The 16,166-nt window shown below is 44.8% G+C and overlaps 1 protein-coding gene across 1 annotated transcript in view; it reads right to left on the bottom strand.

Moving 5' to 3' along the window:
- The window catches only part of CHD8 (chromodomain helicase DNA binding protein 8), a 71,822-nt gene that overhangs the window by 33,261 nt on the left and 22,395 nt on the right, over nucleotides 1-16,166 (bottom strand). The window contains exons 10-17 of the mRNA XM_029283967.1: nucleotides 13,943-14,080; nucleotides 12,600-12,721; nucleotides 11,170-11,413; nucleotides 9,571-9,747; nucleotides 6,754-6,897; nucleotides 5,198-5,453; nucleotides 3,611-3,824; nucleotides 1,773-1,968 (exon numbers count right to left, since the gene is read on the bottom strand). Of these exons, the coding sequence (XP_029139800.1) occupies nucleotides 1,773-1,968; nucleotides 3,611-3,824; nucleotides 5,198-5,453; nucleotides 6,754-6,897; nucleotides 9,571-9,747; nucleotides 11,170-11,413; nucleotides 12,600-12,721; nucleotides 13,943-14,080 (1,491 nt within the window). The remainder of the gene's footprint in view (nucleotides 1-1,772; nucleotides 1,969-3,610; nucleotides 3,825-5,197; nucleotides 5,454-6,753; nucleotides 6,898-9,570; nucleotides 9,748-11,169; nucleotides 11,414-12,599; nucleotides 12,722-13,942; nucleotides 14,081-16,166) is intronic.

Raw genomic sequence — 16,166 nt, 5'->3', positions numbered from 1 at the left:
TAAATTATCAGCATGTTCCCTCCCTAAATTAGCTGTCATATATCACGTTATCCAATTAGTGTGAAGGTCAAAGGTTCCCTTCCTCTCTCTTTCCCGGGCTTTTCCCTCCTCCCTCTTCTGCTCTGCATTAACTCTAAAAATACCAGACAGTTCTGCATATTGTCAAAGCAAGAATATACAGTATTTGCAGCGTTGACATTGAGCCCTCAAGACATGGCTTTTCCAGCAAGCGGGCCTGACCTAGGGAGGATTTTAGGTAGGGATGATTTTAGAAGCAATTTTAATTGGAAACACAGCCGTCAATATTTGGTTTTTAATTCGGTTTTTATTGGGGTTTATATTGTTGTATTTTTGTATTTTTATTTGTGTATAGTATCTGTTTTTTAAATATGCTGTGAACCGCCCTGAGTCCTATGGGAGAAGGGCGGTATATAAATTAAATTAAACTTGAATAATCCTGGGAGAGTGCAACTGTCATAAATGCCAGTTGCCCAGTGCCTGAATTTTGATCATGTTACCACAGGGATGCTACAATTGTATAAGTGTGAAAAATGGTCGTAAGCCACATTTTTCAGTGCTGTTTTAATTTCAGTCACTAAACAAATGGTTGAAAGTTGAGGACTACCTGTACTGTAACACCTTTTCTAATGGCATGATACACATCCAATTCCTTTGGGGAATCTGACAGAAAGAGAACTAATTTAAGGAACAAAAAAGGAGATCTGTACATCCCATTTATATTTTGCTTTCCAACCCCTAGCAAGATATATTTGTGACTACTTGCTCTTCAGTGATCACAATCCTATCAATTAGGCAGGACAAAAAAAAAAAGGACACGCTTAAAATCATGCACTGATCTTCACAGAATAACAGAGTTGGCAGGGACCTTGGGGGTCTTCTAGTCCAACTCCCTGTTCAAGCAGGAGATGCTAAGAGGCTCGGTGGTGCACTGGTTAGAATGCAGTATTTGCAGGCTAATTCTGCCAACTGCCAGCAGTTCGATCCTGACCGGTTCAAGGTTGACTCCATCCTTCCATCCTTCTGAGGTCGGTTAAAATGAGGACCCAGATTGTTGGGGACAATATAGGCTGACTCTGTAAACCGCTTAGAGAGGGCTTTAAAGCAAGGTGAAGCGGTATATAAGTCTAAGACAGACATGTCAAACACAAGGCCCAAGGGCCGGATGCAGCCCGCGAAGTGGTTTCATGTGGCCCGCGAAGCCATCCTGGAAACAGTGAGGGAACGGCCCCCTCTGCCTTGGCCCTGGAAGCCAATGTACAATTTTGTGGTGGCCATCTATGCTGAAACGCATTCAGTCTTAGCTCCATAACCACCACCCCCATGGCCTGAGAGGAACGGTGAGGCTCGTCTAGTGGACCATGCCTTGGCAATTGCCCCGGTCCCACTCCCTTCTGCCAGAGACCCTCAGTTCTGTCCCACTCCTGCCCAGGCCCCCACAGGCACCCTTGACACGAACGATGTAGAGCTGGCCACATCCATCCAGTAGGCCACACCCACTCCATCCACGCCCACCCAGTAGGCTGCACCCACCCTGGTCACACCCACCCGGCCCCCCGAGGGCAACAGCAATGCTGATGCGGCCCTCAGTGAAATTGAGTTTGACACCCCTGGTCTAAGAGCTATTGCTATAATGCTATGGCTACTTCAGGCAAATGGTAAGACAACTCTTAATAGTAACGGACGTTTCAAGCCTCACGTTTCTGGGTACTGGTGTCTGATTCGCCATCCACCCCAGAGGCCTCAAACAATACCTGCAAATCATTTTGAGGATTCCAGTCCGAATCGAAAATTATGCAGGTATCAGCCGCTGTGAGGTTGATGCCCAGACCTCCTGCCCGGGTGCAGAGAAGGAATACAAAACGATCCGAATCAGGCTTGCTAAAGCGGTCGATGGCGGCTTGTCGCAGATTGCCGCGCACCCGCCCATCAATACGTTCATAGAGATACCTGCACAGGAAAGATACAGGATTCTGTCAAACAGCTTGGGACACCGATGTCAACTTCTGAACTCATCCGTCTTTACTGCAAGCACCCACAAACTTGCCTCTAGTTCGAATTTTTTTTTATAAAAAGGAAAATCCCAGCGATCACAAATTCTGAATGAACGATGTAACAATGGATCATGTAAAGAAATTGCGCCACACTTCATTCATTTATAACGAATAAAATTATAAAAATTGAGCACGCTGCTGCGTGCACAACATTATCAAAAAAGAACATACAGAAGCAGTTGTAATAACATACGACTGGCTTGCTGCCACAGAATTTTTATGTCTCTTCTTCTGGAAATCATGCATTTCTTGCTGCTCTGTACGATAACTAAAAGGGATCTTTTGCACACATACATTTCAGATAGAACCGATAAAGTGTAATTGTATACAGGGAAAAAAAACCCCACACTTAACTTCATCTGTTTAAATGTTGCCACCTCTATGTGAATGCACTAAATCCTTCCGTGGCTGTGATGTTTTGGTTGGATGTAACCGCATGGTTGTTGTTGTTTTTTTAAAGAAATTGTCCATTTTAAAGATAATCATAATATTAAGAATTGTAGAGGATGCCATGTTAAGATTCTCAGCGAGGAGGATTATGCTGATTGTGAAATCATGAATGTCATTTCATCAATGAAATAAGGCTGTGGAGTATTTGGTTTGGGGGCTGGGGCTGGACAGCAAGGTGACCAACCAGCAAATATTGCAGCGGGTAATACCAGATATGTCACTAGATGTCACAAAATCACAAACCGAGTCTCACTTATTTTGGCATGTCATGGGGGAGGGGGGAATTCACTGGAGAAAGCAATGATGTTTGGAAGGGTTAGCAGTAAAAGTAAACCACTCCCCTCAAAGAACACAAGGGCCGGATACCATCAAAGCTGACACCAGCCAGAGTATAGGACAGTGATGGCGAACCTTTTAGAGACCGAGTGCCCAAACTGCAACCCAAAACCCACTTATTTATCACCGGGTGCCAGGTGGGCGTGGCCCACTGGGTAGGCTTGGCTGTGGTGGTCATGGCAGATTGGGTGGGTGTGGCCAAGGTGGGCATAGTCACCTCGATGTTGCTCGTGAGGAGGGACACCTGTGGGGGGCCGGGCAGGGTTGGGAGATTCAGGGGGTCTCTGGCAGGTGGGGCAGTGGGCAGGAGACTCGTCCTGCGGGGTCAGGCGAGGCAAGGTGAGGCAGGGCGGGGATGCCATTGTCACAGGGCAAGGTGAGGCAGGGGCCGGGGCGGCTGCTACCTGACACCATCAGCCCCTGCACACAGAGGTCAGAGAGTGCATGGGTGCTGGGATGCATCCGGCCATGTGGGACCTCGGCGGGTTAGCAGGAGGCTGGTTGAAGAGGGATGGTTGCCATCTCCGGGGCATGGCGCGCGTGCCCACAGAGAGGGCTCTGAGTGACGCCTCTGGCACGCGTGCCATAGGTTCGCCACCACTGGTATAGAAAAACTCAAAAGAGGTCGTGCAGGATTGGAAGATGTTGGGAGACCTGGCCCACAGAATTGCCAAGAGTCGGATACAATTGAATGGATAACATCATTGCCATCACCATCATCATCACCACCATCACTGCGCACAAGCTCTCACCTCTTCTGGATGAGGTAGTCTTCCAGGATGTCCAGGCAACGGACCATCTGGGAAAAAATCAGCACCTTGTGCCCTCCGGCTTTCAGTTTGGGAAGCAGCTTATCAATCAGCACCAATTTCCCAGAGGAACGCACCATGGCCTGTAAGGGGAAGTCATGGGGCACGTGGTGGTGGCAGGAATCCCGAAACTCGGTCAAGATCTTCTCCTCGGCACCTGGTTTGGAGGAGAAAGAAACCCAAATGAAGAAATTATCCACATTTCGTGTGTGTCTGTGTGTGTGTGAAGGGATGGGGAACCAAGCTGGAGATATTAGAATGTGCCAAGTCATTGCACATGGCACTTTGATCAAGTGATGTCCCTTGCTTGTCGTTCCTATTGACCGTTATCTAAACAGGAGATTTTCTGTGCCTAGGAAAAGATCTCGGGAGGCTTTTAAGCTCCCAAGCTAATAATATGTTTGAATTTACAGTTTGTCCTTGACTTGTGACCTTAATGGAGCCTGGATATTTCGTTATACATCGTGACAGTCACAAGTCGAGGCACCCACACAACCAATCTGAACTTTGAATCCAGGTCATAGGTTTTTGAGGTCTGTCAATACTTTGAATGGCTGCTAGATGACCAACCCGTAAAGATTATCTTTATCTTTATTTTGCAAAGAGCAGCTTCCCCTAAATCTAATTGGACACCTAATTCCCACTGCATTCTCTTAGGACTAAAGACACTTACCCATGTAGTAGGCGGCATTGCTATTATCCTTCTCATCTCCTCACCTTTCCTACTACTTTCTCCTATTATCTTATATTTTATCACTTCTTGTTTGTAACTTATGATTAATGATTTTAACTATGATTTATGATCTATGACCTATCACTTTGTTGGCTGTATGTATACTGAGAGCTTAAGCACTAGCGACAAATTCCTTGTCTGTCCAATCACACTTGGCCAATAAAAAATTCTATTCTATTCTAGGCAGCTCAATTCTTATTATCTCTGTTCTAGGCAGCTCAATTCTTCCTATTATCTCCGTTCTAGGCAGCTCAATTCTTCCATTATCTCCGTTCTAGGCAGCTCAATTTTTCCTATTATCTCCGTTCTAGGCAGCTCAATTCTTCCTATTATCTCCATTCTAGGCAGCGCAATTCTTCCTATTATCTCCATTCTAGGCAGCTCAATTCTTCCATTATCCCCGTTCTAGGCAGCTCAATTCTTCTATTATCTCTGTTCTAGGCAGCTCAATTGTTCCATTATCTCCGTTCTAGGCAGCTCAATTCTTCCATTATCTCCATTCTAGGCAGCTCAATTCTTCCATTATCTCCGTTCTAGGCAGCTCAATTGTTCCTATTATCTCCGTTCTAGGCAGCTCAATTCTTCCATTATCTCCGTTCTAGGCAGCTCAATTGTTCCTATTATCTCCGTTCTAGGCAGCTCAATTGTTCCTATTATCTCCGTTCTAGGCAGCTCAATTGTTCCTATTATCTCCGTTCTAGGCAGCTCAATTCTTCCATTATCTCTGTTCTAGGCAGCTCAATTCTTCCACTATCCACACCCCAAAAAAGTCTTTCCATTCACTCTCTGACACTTACCATTGATGAGGTAGGGGTGGTTGCAACACTTGCGTAGCTCCATCATGGTGTTGAGAAGGTTGGGCATGTTGCTGTGCCCCGCCCCCTTGGAGAGGAAGTTGAAGTTCTTCTCTAGGATGGCCCGGTAGTACTTCTTCTGGATGTTGGTCAGCTCTACCTCAATGATCGTTTCTTGCTTGGGGGCCAAATTCTTCTCAACGTCCTCCTTCAGCCGCCGGAGCATCATGGGCTTCAAGATGGCCTGCAGTTTCTGCACCTGGAGGGTGGGAGAGAGCAGTGGTTAGAGCCCTTGCCATCTCGAGATGGATCAAGCTAAGAGTAAGCTAGTTTGTCAGCAGCACGGTCTTCTTAAGTCAGATGGACTGAGAAGGATAACCATCTCCTGAAGATTGTTTACCTGGTTTTCTTTTTTTTTTTATAAAGATTTTATTGGGTTTTTTCCCCATAAACATATGTTAATTTTTCCAATCAACAAGTTGTTTGGGATTAGCTATGTTACTACCTATTCAATTCCTAATCCTTTATTCTTTCCTCTAACCAACAATAAGTCCCAAATTTGATAGTAGTGTGTCTTCTTTATCTTTCAGTCTCATAGTTAATCTGTCCATCTCTGCACATTCCAGTATTTTCCTGATTATTTCTTCTTCTGATGGCAATCCTTCATTCTTCCAGTATTGTGCGAAAATTATTCTTGCTGCTGTGGTGATGTGTAAGATTAAATAAAGACTCTGCTTATTAATCTTTTCAGACATTATACCTAGTAAAAAAAGTTCAGGTTTAAAATCCACTTGTTCACCCAATATTTTTTCTAACCACGTATGTATCTTTCTCCAATAAGCCTTAGCCTTACCACATGTCCACCAAATGTGATAGTACGTGCCTATATTATGTTTACATTTCCAACATCTATCTGACATATTTTTAAACATTTTTGCTAATCTTGCTGGTGGCAGGTGCCATCTATAAAACATTTTATACAAGTTTTCTTTATATTAAGTTGACATTGTTAGTTTGTCGTTTTTCTCCCGTAACATTTGCCATTTTTCTAGTTCTATATTATAGCCAATTGTTTTTTTGCCCATCTTATCATTCTTTCTTTCACTTGTTCGCTTTCCATTTCCAAAATTAACAAAAAATTATACATTTTCTTAATTAATTTCTCACCTGAGGTTAACAAAATCTTATCAAACACAGTTTGATCCTTATAAAATCCATACATTTTTACATCTTTTTTTATATCTACTTTGTATCTGTAAATGTGCCCACCAGGACAAGTTGATTCCCTGATTTTCCAGTTCTTGTTTAGATTTTAAATTCCCATCAGTATTTAGAATATCTCTATATGCCCATATTTTTTTCAAAATCTACCAAGTTCGGATGTACAAATGCTTCCATCGTTGATAACCCGTTTACCTGGTTTTCATGCACATTGCAGAAGTTTGAGAATGCAGATAGTGGGGGAAATAAGCCAGATTGGAAGCTAGAAGCAGCAGAAATGGGAGGTTCGGAAAGAGAAAAAAAGTGCCAATATCCTAACAGCTCCTTTTTTTTTTTACCTGCTCCTCAGTTTTGAGGTCCCCAAAGTCCTTGAGGAACTCCGATTCTGAGGGGAATTGGGAGGGTTCAAGGAAGTGCAGGAGGCTGAATAGTTCTTCCACTGTGTTCTGGAGAGGGGTGCCCGTTAATAACACTTTGTGTTCCTATACGGGAGGAAGATGGAAGAGATCGTCACAATAAGATGATGGCACTACAGTACCACAGAAAAACAAAACACCAGAGCTAGAAGGGACCTTGGAGGTCATCTAATCCAGGGCTTTTCAACCTTTTCACCCATTGTACCACTTTTAGGATACGGCAACATCCGAGGACCACCAGTCGCCTAGCAAGGTGTCAAAAACTTGATGACCCCCCCCCCCAAAAAGTGATAAAGTACAGGTAGTCCTTGACTTACAACAGTTCGCTTAGTGACTGTTCGAAGTTACAATGGCACTGAAAAAAGTAGCCCCCAAGCCACAGCCGAGCAAGACACCTGCCTGCCCACCTGGCGGCGCTCTTCCTCCTGTCCGAGGTTTTCATTGTTGTGAGCATTTCTGTTGAGGATTGGCAGCGGGGGGTGGGGTGGGGGGTGTTTGGCTTTTATCCCCCCCCCCGTCTGCTGGGTGGTTGTAGCAGGTTTTAGTCACTTCACATGACCTTGGGACACTGTGACCGTCGTAAATATGAATCAGTTGCCAAGCATCTGAATGTAAATCACAAGACCCTGGAGATGCTGCAACGTTCCAGCTGATTGGTGCTTCTTCTGGGCTCAGCAGAAGCACCCGGATCAGTGCTGCTGTCCAGCTGGAGCCTGGCGCTGATCCTGGCGCTTCCGTTGAGCCCTGACAGCCCTGCAGCTCCAGCCATCTCTCGCTCAGGCTTGTGCGGTGCTGCCACCGGTTCAGCTCATTCCCCTCCCCCTCCCACTTTTCTAGGATGGTCGTGTACCACCTGCCAGGTGCCAATGTACCACAGGTGGTACTCGTACCACTGGTTGAAAAGCCCTGATCTAATCCAATCCCCCTGCTCAGGCAGGAAACCCTATACCATTTTCAGACAAGTGGTTGTCCAATCTCTTCTTAAAAACCTCCAGCGATGGAGCACCCACAACTTCTAAAGGCAATCCGTTCCACTGATTTAATTGCTCTAACTATCAGTACTCTCCTTGATTAGTTTCCATAGAGTTGTGACTGGGCTGATCTTATGATGTTTTTGTGGAGGTCACAAGTGTGAATGCTATGGCCAATCGTTAAGTGTGAAGCCACTGTTTGTTAGGGTGCATTTCTGCTGAAAGCTGGAAGTAACTGCTAGTTTTCAGAAATCCTGAAATTATAGCAGACTCATCTATAACTTGCACTTACAATCCCAAAGTTGCAGCACACTCATCTGTATCTTGCACCTCTATAACTGCCTGGTTTGGCACACCAACCAAACAAGAGAGACACAGACTTCAACGTAGAGTTAGGACTGAAGAAAAAACAATTGCTGCCAGCCAGACTTCCATTGAGGACTTGTACATTGCACGAGCCACAAAAAGGGCTAAGAAAATATCTACAGACCCCTCACATCCAGGATAAAAACTGTTTCAACTCCTCCCCTCAGGACGCTGCTACAGGACATTGCATGCCAAAACAACTAGAGACAAAGACAGTTTTTTCCCCCCCTTAGGCCATCACTCTGCTAAACACCTAATTCCCACAGCACTGTCATATTACCCATGTAGTACAGCTGTATTACTATTATCCATCTCATCTTTCCTATTACCTTTTCCTGTGGGTATCTTATGATTATATTATTTTGTTGTTTGTGTGTACACTAAAAATATTCTCCAAGGCGCCTGAAGGCAGGACGAGAAGCAACGGATGGAAACTGATCAAGGAGAGAAGTAACCTAGAACTAAGGAGAAAGTTCCTGACAGTTAGAACAATTAACCAGTAGAACAACCTGCCTCCAGAAGCGGTGAATGCTCCAACACTGGAAGTTTTTAAGAAGAGACTGGATAGCCATTTGTCCAAAATGGTATAGGGTTTCCTACCTGAGCAGGGGGTTGAACTCGATGACCTCCAAGGTCCCTTCCAACTTTATTATCATCATCATCATCAATCATCATCATCATCATCTTATGAACCAGAGACAAATTCATTGTGTATCCAATCATACTTGGCCAATAAATGTTCTGTTCTGTTCTGTTCTGTTCTGTTCTGTTCTATTCTATTCTATTCTATTCTATTCTATTCTATTCTATTCTATTCTATTCTATTCCTTATTCTATTCTATTCTATTCTATTCTATTCTATTCTATTCTATTCTATTCTATTCCTTATTCTATTCTATTCCATTCTATTCTATTCTATTCTATTCTATTCTATTCTATTCTATTCTATTCTATTCTATTCTATTCTATTCTATTCTATTCTATTCTATTCTATTCTATTCTATTCTATTCTATTCTATTCTATTCTATTCTATTCTATTCTATTCTATTCTATTCTATTCTATTCTATTCTATTCTATTCTATTCCCAATCTCTATTCTATTCTATTCTATTCTATTTCTATTCTATTCCTAATCTCTGTTCTGTTCTATTCCAAATCTCCATTCCATTCCATTCCATTCCATTCCATTCCTAATCTCTATTCTGTTCTGTTCTATTCCTAATCTCTATTCCATTCCATTCCATCCCATCCCATCCCATCCCATCCCATCCCATCCCATCCCATCGCATTAGAAGTTTCAATGTTGAAGGAGCTCCTAAACGGGCATCCCTAAAACAGCAAATCCAACAACAGTATCCATAAACGTATTTCCCAAGCAGACAAAAACGTTTTAGCTCCTACCAGGTCCATGTGCTTGAGGCTGTCCAGAAGTTTGCAGTTGCGGTTCTTCAGGCGGTGAGCTTCATCGATGATAACACAACGCCACTCGATCTCCCTCAGCTCGGGGCAGTCCGACAGAATCATCTCGAAAGTGGTGATCAGGGCGTCAAACTTGTAGGCGCCTGGGATCAGGCGACCCTGTTGGGGGCCAGAAACGAGCAAGAAATTAAAAAAATGACGTCATTGGCAAAGCAGTTTTCTAGGCAACAGTTTGGAAGACGTGCGGCACGGTCTTCTTCTGGGATGTCGATGTCACTTGACTTACCGTGTTTCCCTGAAAATAAGACCGGGTCTTTATTTATTTATTTATTTAGCCTTCAAAAGAGACACTAGGTCTTATTTTCGGGGTAGGCCTTACCTCACCTCCGGCATCGACAGCCCCACCCAGCCGGTCCACTTCTTCTGGGGCCGAAGTTCTGCAGCTGCATTTGGGCCTGCATTTTGCAGTCAGGCCTTTGCAGAAGCAGCCGAGTACCGAGCTATGGATTCAATCCATAGCTCGGGGCTTGGCTGCTGAGGTCTTGCAGAAGCGAGTTATGGATCGAGGCCTTCCGGAAAGCCCTGTGACTTAGAAATGCAGGCCTGGCTGCAGAAGAGGCCTCAGAAGAAGTGGGCCGGTGAGGAGAGACCTGGATGCAAGGTAAGTGGGTGTGGGGCGGGTGGGGCAGCTCCACACCCTCGCCCTAGCTTGATTTTTAGGTATGTGCCTCACCCCAAAACTAGGGCTTATTTTTGGGATAGGGCAGGGGTAGGCAACCTTGGCTCTTTTATGACTCGTGGACTTCAACTCCCAGAATTCCTGAGCCAGTCATGCTGGCTCAGGAATTCTGGGAGCTGAAGTCCATGAGTCATAAAAGAGCCAAGGTTGCCTACCCCTGGGATAGGGCTTATATTAGGTCCACGCCCCCCAAAAATCAAGGTAGGGCTTATTGTTGGTATAGGCCTATGGTGGTGAACCTATGGCACGCGTGCCACAGGTGGCATGCAGAGCCCTCTCTGTGGGCACGCGCGCCGTCGCTCCAGTTCTAGGCCTTCAGCTGGGTTTTTATAAAACCTTTTTGCTTTAGGCCTCTGACGCCGTGTGCAAAAAAAAAAAAAAGAATCAATCAATCAATTTCAGCTTCTCGCGGGAAAAAAAAAGATCTCGCAAAAGTTGGAATTGATTGATTGAACTTTTTAGTCCCACCCAGTCTGCCTTTACCACCTCAGCCACGCCCACCCAATGGGCCACGCCCACCCGGCATACGACGATACATAAGTGGATTTGGGGTTGCAGTTTGGGCACTTGGTCTCTAAAAGGTTTGCCATCACTGGCATAGGCCTTACTTTCGGGGAAATACGGTACTTAACAACTGCAGTGATGATTAGCTTAAACAAAAAAAGGCTGCAAAAATGGGCACGACTTGGTTAATAACAGTCTTGCTTAACAACAGAAACTCTGGTCGCGACTGTGGTCGTTTAAGTCGAGGACTACCTGTATATTGTGATCTTCCCCCTCCCGTCTCAGCCAAAAGTTCCTCTGCATTGCCTGATGGGTCCAAAAGTCTCCCCACACCCTACCCGGGAATCCTTGCAGTACATCTCATATTGTTGAATCATCTGGCGGGATGCCAAGCTGCCGTGGTACACAATTGTGTTCATCTCGGTCCAGGTGTTGAATTCCCGTTCCCAGTTGGTGATGGTGGACAGAGGGGCAATGACCAGGAAGGGCCCCCGGATTCCCACGTTGTAAACTTCCTCCAAGAAGGCGATGGATTGGATGGTTTTACCCAACCCCATTTCGTCGGCCAGAATGCAGTTTTGCCTGTTGAGAGGGAGCGAAGCAAAGGATGAGCTGGAGGTACGATTGGAAAGGGGGTAGACGTGTTTGCACCAAACCCTCAAACCCAACCCCCCTGTCAATTCGAAATGGAATGAAATACAATAAGGAGGAATATCTATGGAGATTCTCAAATCAACCAGACCATGTCCCAAAGATGCTTTTTCAGGAGACAACTGGACTTTCTTGTTTTTCTTTGAAGACGTTTCGCTTCTCATCCAAGAAGCTTCTTCGTCTCTGACTGGATGGTGGGGAATGGAAGGATTTATACTCCTTGCAGACAGCTGGTCATTTGCCTTCTTTTAGCGAGTCATTGAGGCCACTTGTAGGTTTATCTGTGTCCTCAAGGTCACCTGAGTGGGGTCAAATGGGTATGGAGCCTTCGTGGAACTGCTGAAAGGATTGTGTTGTTGTAGACTGGAGATAGATGATGCCAGTTGAGAGAGGGCTGTTCAGTTTTGACGTAGATGGCCTCTTTGACCCCTCTTTCAAGCCAGCAGTCCTCTCTGTCCAAAATGTGGACAGAGGGATACAATATCATCTATCTCCAGTCTACAACACAGTCCTTTCAACAGTTCCAAGAAGGAACTGGATGATGGAGAATGAAGGATTTATACTCCTTGAAGTATGTGTGGGACAGCTATGACCTGGGTGACTGAGAATCTCCATAGACATCCAGTTTTGTTTCCCACTCGGGACAAAGGGCTACTGTGTTCTGAATTTGAAGCCAACCATTTCAACCTTGAGTTATATTATTTTACATCCCTCCTTCCGTTAATGATACTATGATTAAGAATTCTCTGCCGTTGGTTTTGGAAAAACACCACTCAAAATAATGAGTGGGTAGCAATAGCACTTAGACTTATATACCTTTTCACAGTGCTTTACAGCCCTCTCTATAAGGGGTTTACAGAGTCAGCATATTGCCCCCTATACAATCTGGATCCTCATTTTACCAACCTCGGAAGGATGGAAGGCTGAGTCAACCTTGAGCCGGTCAGGATCGAACTCCTGGCAGTGGACAGAGTTGACTTGCAATACCGCATTCTAACCACTGTGCCACCACGGCTCCTGGCCACAGCTCGAAATCCCAGCCTTCAGAACCGACAACGGATTTTTTCCCCTAACCAACCTGCGTTTCTCCTGTGGGCTTTCCTGCCCGTAGCCTCACCTATTGTACCAGTTGAAAAGTAACCAGTTTACGCCCTCCAGCTGATATTCACGCAACTGATTGCCGTTCTTGTACTCGTGCGAAAGTTCCAGCTTTTTCCAGGAGCCTGCCTGGGGTCGAGCCTAAGGAATAAAGGTTTACAATTAGGCACCAAATATGTCAAATGAGGGAAAACTTTTGTCGAACTGGCTGAATGCCAACGGAAGGGTATTTCTGATTCTGTGGTTAAGGTTACACTTCATTCGTTTGTGTCACTAATTCTGCGAGCTACCCTCTTATAAAAGAAATTCAGCTCCTGCAAGTTTCTTCTCCTCCTTCTTGTTTTGTCTCCTATTTTATGTTACTGTATGAAACAAAGATGTTTTAACCAGAGAAACCACATAGGGAGTTTTGCATCATGATATGGTCTGCCAAGTTCTGTACTCCTTTCTTTCTTTCTTTCTTTCTTTCTTTCTTTCTTTCTTTCTTTCTTTCTTTCTTTCTTTCTTTCTTTCTTTCTCTTTCTTTTTCTTTCTTTCTTTCTTTCTTTCTCTTTCCTTCCCTTTTTCTTTTCTTCCTTTCCTTTCTTTTCCTTCTTTCCCTTTCTTTCTTTTTCTTTCTCTCTCTCTCTCTTTCTTTCTTTTTCTTTCCTCCTTCCTTCCTTTCTCATCTTATTTTTACAAATAAACCAAGATGACAAACATATCCAACATGCCTTTCTCTTTCTATTTTCCCCACAACAACCCTGAGAGATGAGTTGGGCTCCGAGAGTGACAGATCCAAAGTCACCTAGCTGGCTTTCATGCTTAAGGAGGGACTAGAACTCACAGTCCCCTGGTGATTGGCCCAAAATCACTCAGTCAGCTTTCATGCCTAGGGTGGGACTAGAACTCAGTCTCCTAGCGACTGGCCCAAAATCACTCAGTCAGCTTTCATGACTAGGGCGGGACTAAACTGATTGGCCCAAAATCACTCAGCCAGTTTTCATGCCTAGGGCGGGACTACTAGAACTCACCCAGCCGGCTTTCATGGCTAAGATGAGACTAGAATTCACTAATTAAAGAAAAGCCTGGAGAGAATACCACTACTAATAATAAAAACTACCACTTATTAAATCTGCAATGGACTTTGGTTTTCCTTTCCTCCCTGTTCTGCAATATTGAGAAGGTACCAGGGATCAGTTAAGTGTTTGTTTTTTTTCCAGTACCAAGGAGAGTTAGAAATCTCTCTGCCACGTGTAAAAAGGAGTAAGTATCCAAACACAAGACATGGTTCCAGAATTCTACTGGACAAAACTAGAAGGTCAAGTCAGCAGAGCAGATAAGGCCAAGACTTTTGAACCTGGGGAATAAGTTGCCACTCACCACCCGTTTGAGCTCGGGGTGCCTGGACTGGATGCGTTTGAACTCTCGGACCTTCCCTTCGTCCACGTCTTCTTTCAGCTCCCATGTGCTGTCTTCATAAGGGAGCGAACACCACTTTACCAGGTAATAGATCACGGGCTACACAATGTTTGCAGGAGGGAGGGAGGGAGGGAGAGAGAGAGAGACAGAGACACAGAGAGAGACAGAGACACAGAGACAGACAGAGACAGACAGATAGAGAGACAGAGAGAGAGACAGACAGACAGAGACACAGAGAGAGACAGAGAGAGAGAGAGAGACAGAGAGACACACACAGAGAGAGAGAGAGAGACAGACAGAGTGACAGAGAGACACACAGAGAGAGAGACAGAGAGAGAGAAGACAGACAGAGAGACACAGAGACAGACAGACAGAGAGACAGACAGAGACACACACACACAGAGAGAGACAGAGACACAGAGAGTGAGAGACAGAGAGAGAGACAGACAGAGAGACACAGAGAGAGACACAGAGAGAGACAGACAGAGAGAGACACACAGAGAGAGAGACAGAGAGACAGACAGACAGAGACAAGAGAGAGACAGAGAGAGAGAGAGAAAGAGAGAGACAGAGAAAGAGACAGAGAGAGAGAGACACAGAGACAGAGAGAGACACAGAGAGACAGAGAAACAGACAGAGAGAGAGACAGAGAGAGAAAGAGACAGAGACACAGAGAGAGACAGACAGACAGAGACAGAGAGACAGAGAGAGACAGAGACACACAAGCACACACACACACACACACACAGACACAGAGAGAGAGAGAGAGAGAGAGAGAGAGAGAGAGAGAGAGAGAGAGAGAGAGAGAGAGAGATATGCAAGTACAGCTTTAGTCTTGTTTATTCATTTGTTCAAATGGCTTTTCTCTCAAACTACCATAAACATCTCACAGAAATCCAATGTTTTAATGCAATAAAACCCCCAGGATCAAAGCAAATTAAATATAACGAAAACATGGACCGGCATCAAGGGCAGAAAAGACGTCTCGTTAGCAAAACCAGGAATGTAGCAAAAGGGTGCTCTGTTTAGGTTCTGGAACACCGTCTTTATCATACTAGGCAAGCGTGTTTGAATCTTGGGGATAAGGGATGTTTGGGGACATAATCCAATATAAGCAGTCCCCCGTTTACAACCATTCATTTGATGATGGTCCGGAATTATGACAGTCTCGGAAAGAGTGTGTTTAGGGCCCGTAAAGCATTTCTGGCTGATGCAAAAACGTTGCACTACCACCCGTGGCCTTACGATTACGATCTGTGTGCTGGGCAACTGTTCACACTTATGACCAGTTTACCAAGCGCCCTATGATCATATACTCTTCATTTGCAATCTTCTCTGCTGGCTTCCTCAGGTCATTGGGGAAGCCGGCAGGAAAAGTTGCAAGCTGCCGCTGCCTGCAAAAAGGACGCCCTTTTGTTTCTGCTGACTGGCTGGTTCCTGAAGGGAGCTGAACTCCTTTGGCAGAGTGCAGAAAGAGCCCAAATTCGGAAGATTTCGGCTTCATTACTGCACCCCGCCAGCCCCCAGAGATGAGAGGAAGCCAAAATCCAGAGAGCAGAGAGTTAGTGGAGTAAGGTAAGCCGTTGTTCTGTCCCAGCCTACGTACGTCCTTGTTACTGCACAAAGACAACCCCTCTTTTAACAGTAGACTGGAAAATAAACCCTTTTTATTTGAGTTACATACCTGATAATTGTCCCAGAAAAACAAAGGCCACAGAACACTTTTCCAACGGAGCACAGAGTCAAACAGGAAATAACTCACAGACAAAATAAACAGACCAGGATCTCTTGACTCTGAAGTTCTTTGCAAATGGTTGCCTCCAGCAACCAGCCCTGCTCACACATTCCCTTTTTGTTACGCAGCCCCCAAGGCGTGGCTTCTCACTGCTTTCTCCTCTTCCCCTGGAGTCGCCCCATTGCCTCCCTCTGTCCTACTCGTGTGAACTGCCTACATCTACGAGCGTCTCTGAGGTCTTCCAGCTGTGCTTATTATTATTATTATTATTATTATTATTATTATTATTATTATTATTATTATTATTATTATTATTATTATTATTATTTCAATTTGTATCCCGCCCTTCTCCCGAAGGACTCAGGGCGGCTCACAACATTATTCTAAAAACAAAGACAACCCACAAACCCCACCGGATAAAACCAAATTAAGACCAATATTTTAGAGTTG

The sequence above is a fragment of the Protobothrops mucrosquamatus genome, unplaced genomic scaffold (genome assembly GCF_001527695.2).
Source record: "Protobothrops mucrosquamatus isolate PMUCROS unplaced genomic scaffold, P.Mucros_1.0 scaffold_98, whole genome shotgun sequence".
NCBI lineage: Eukaryota > Metazoa > Chordata > Lepidosauria > Squamata > Viperidae > Protobothrops > Protobothrops mucrosquamatus.
The sequence above is the reverse complement of the archived record's forward strand: the minus strand, read 5'-3'. Positions and strand labels throughout refer to the sequence as shown.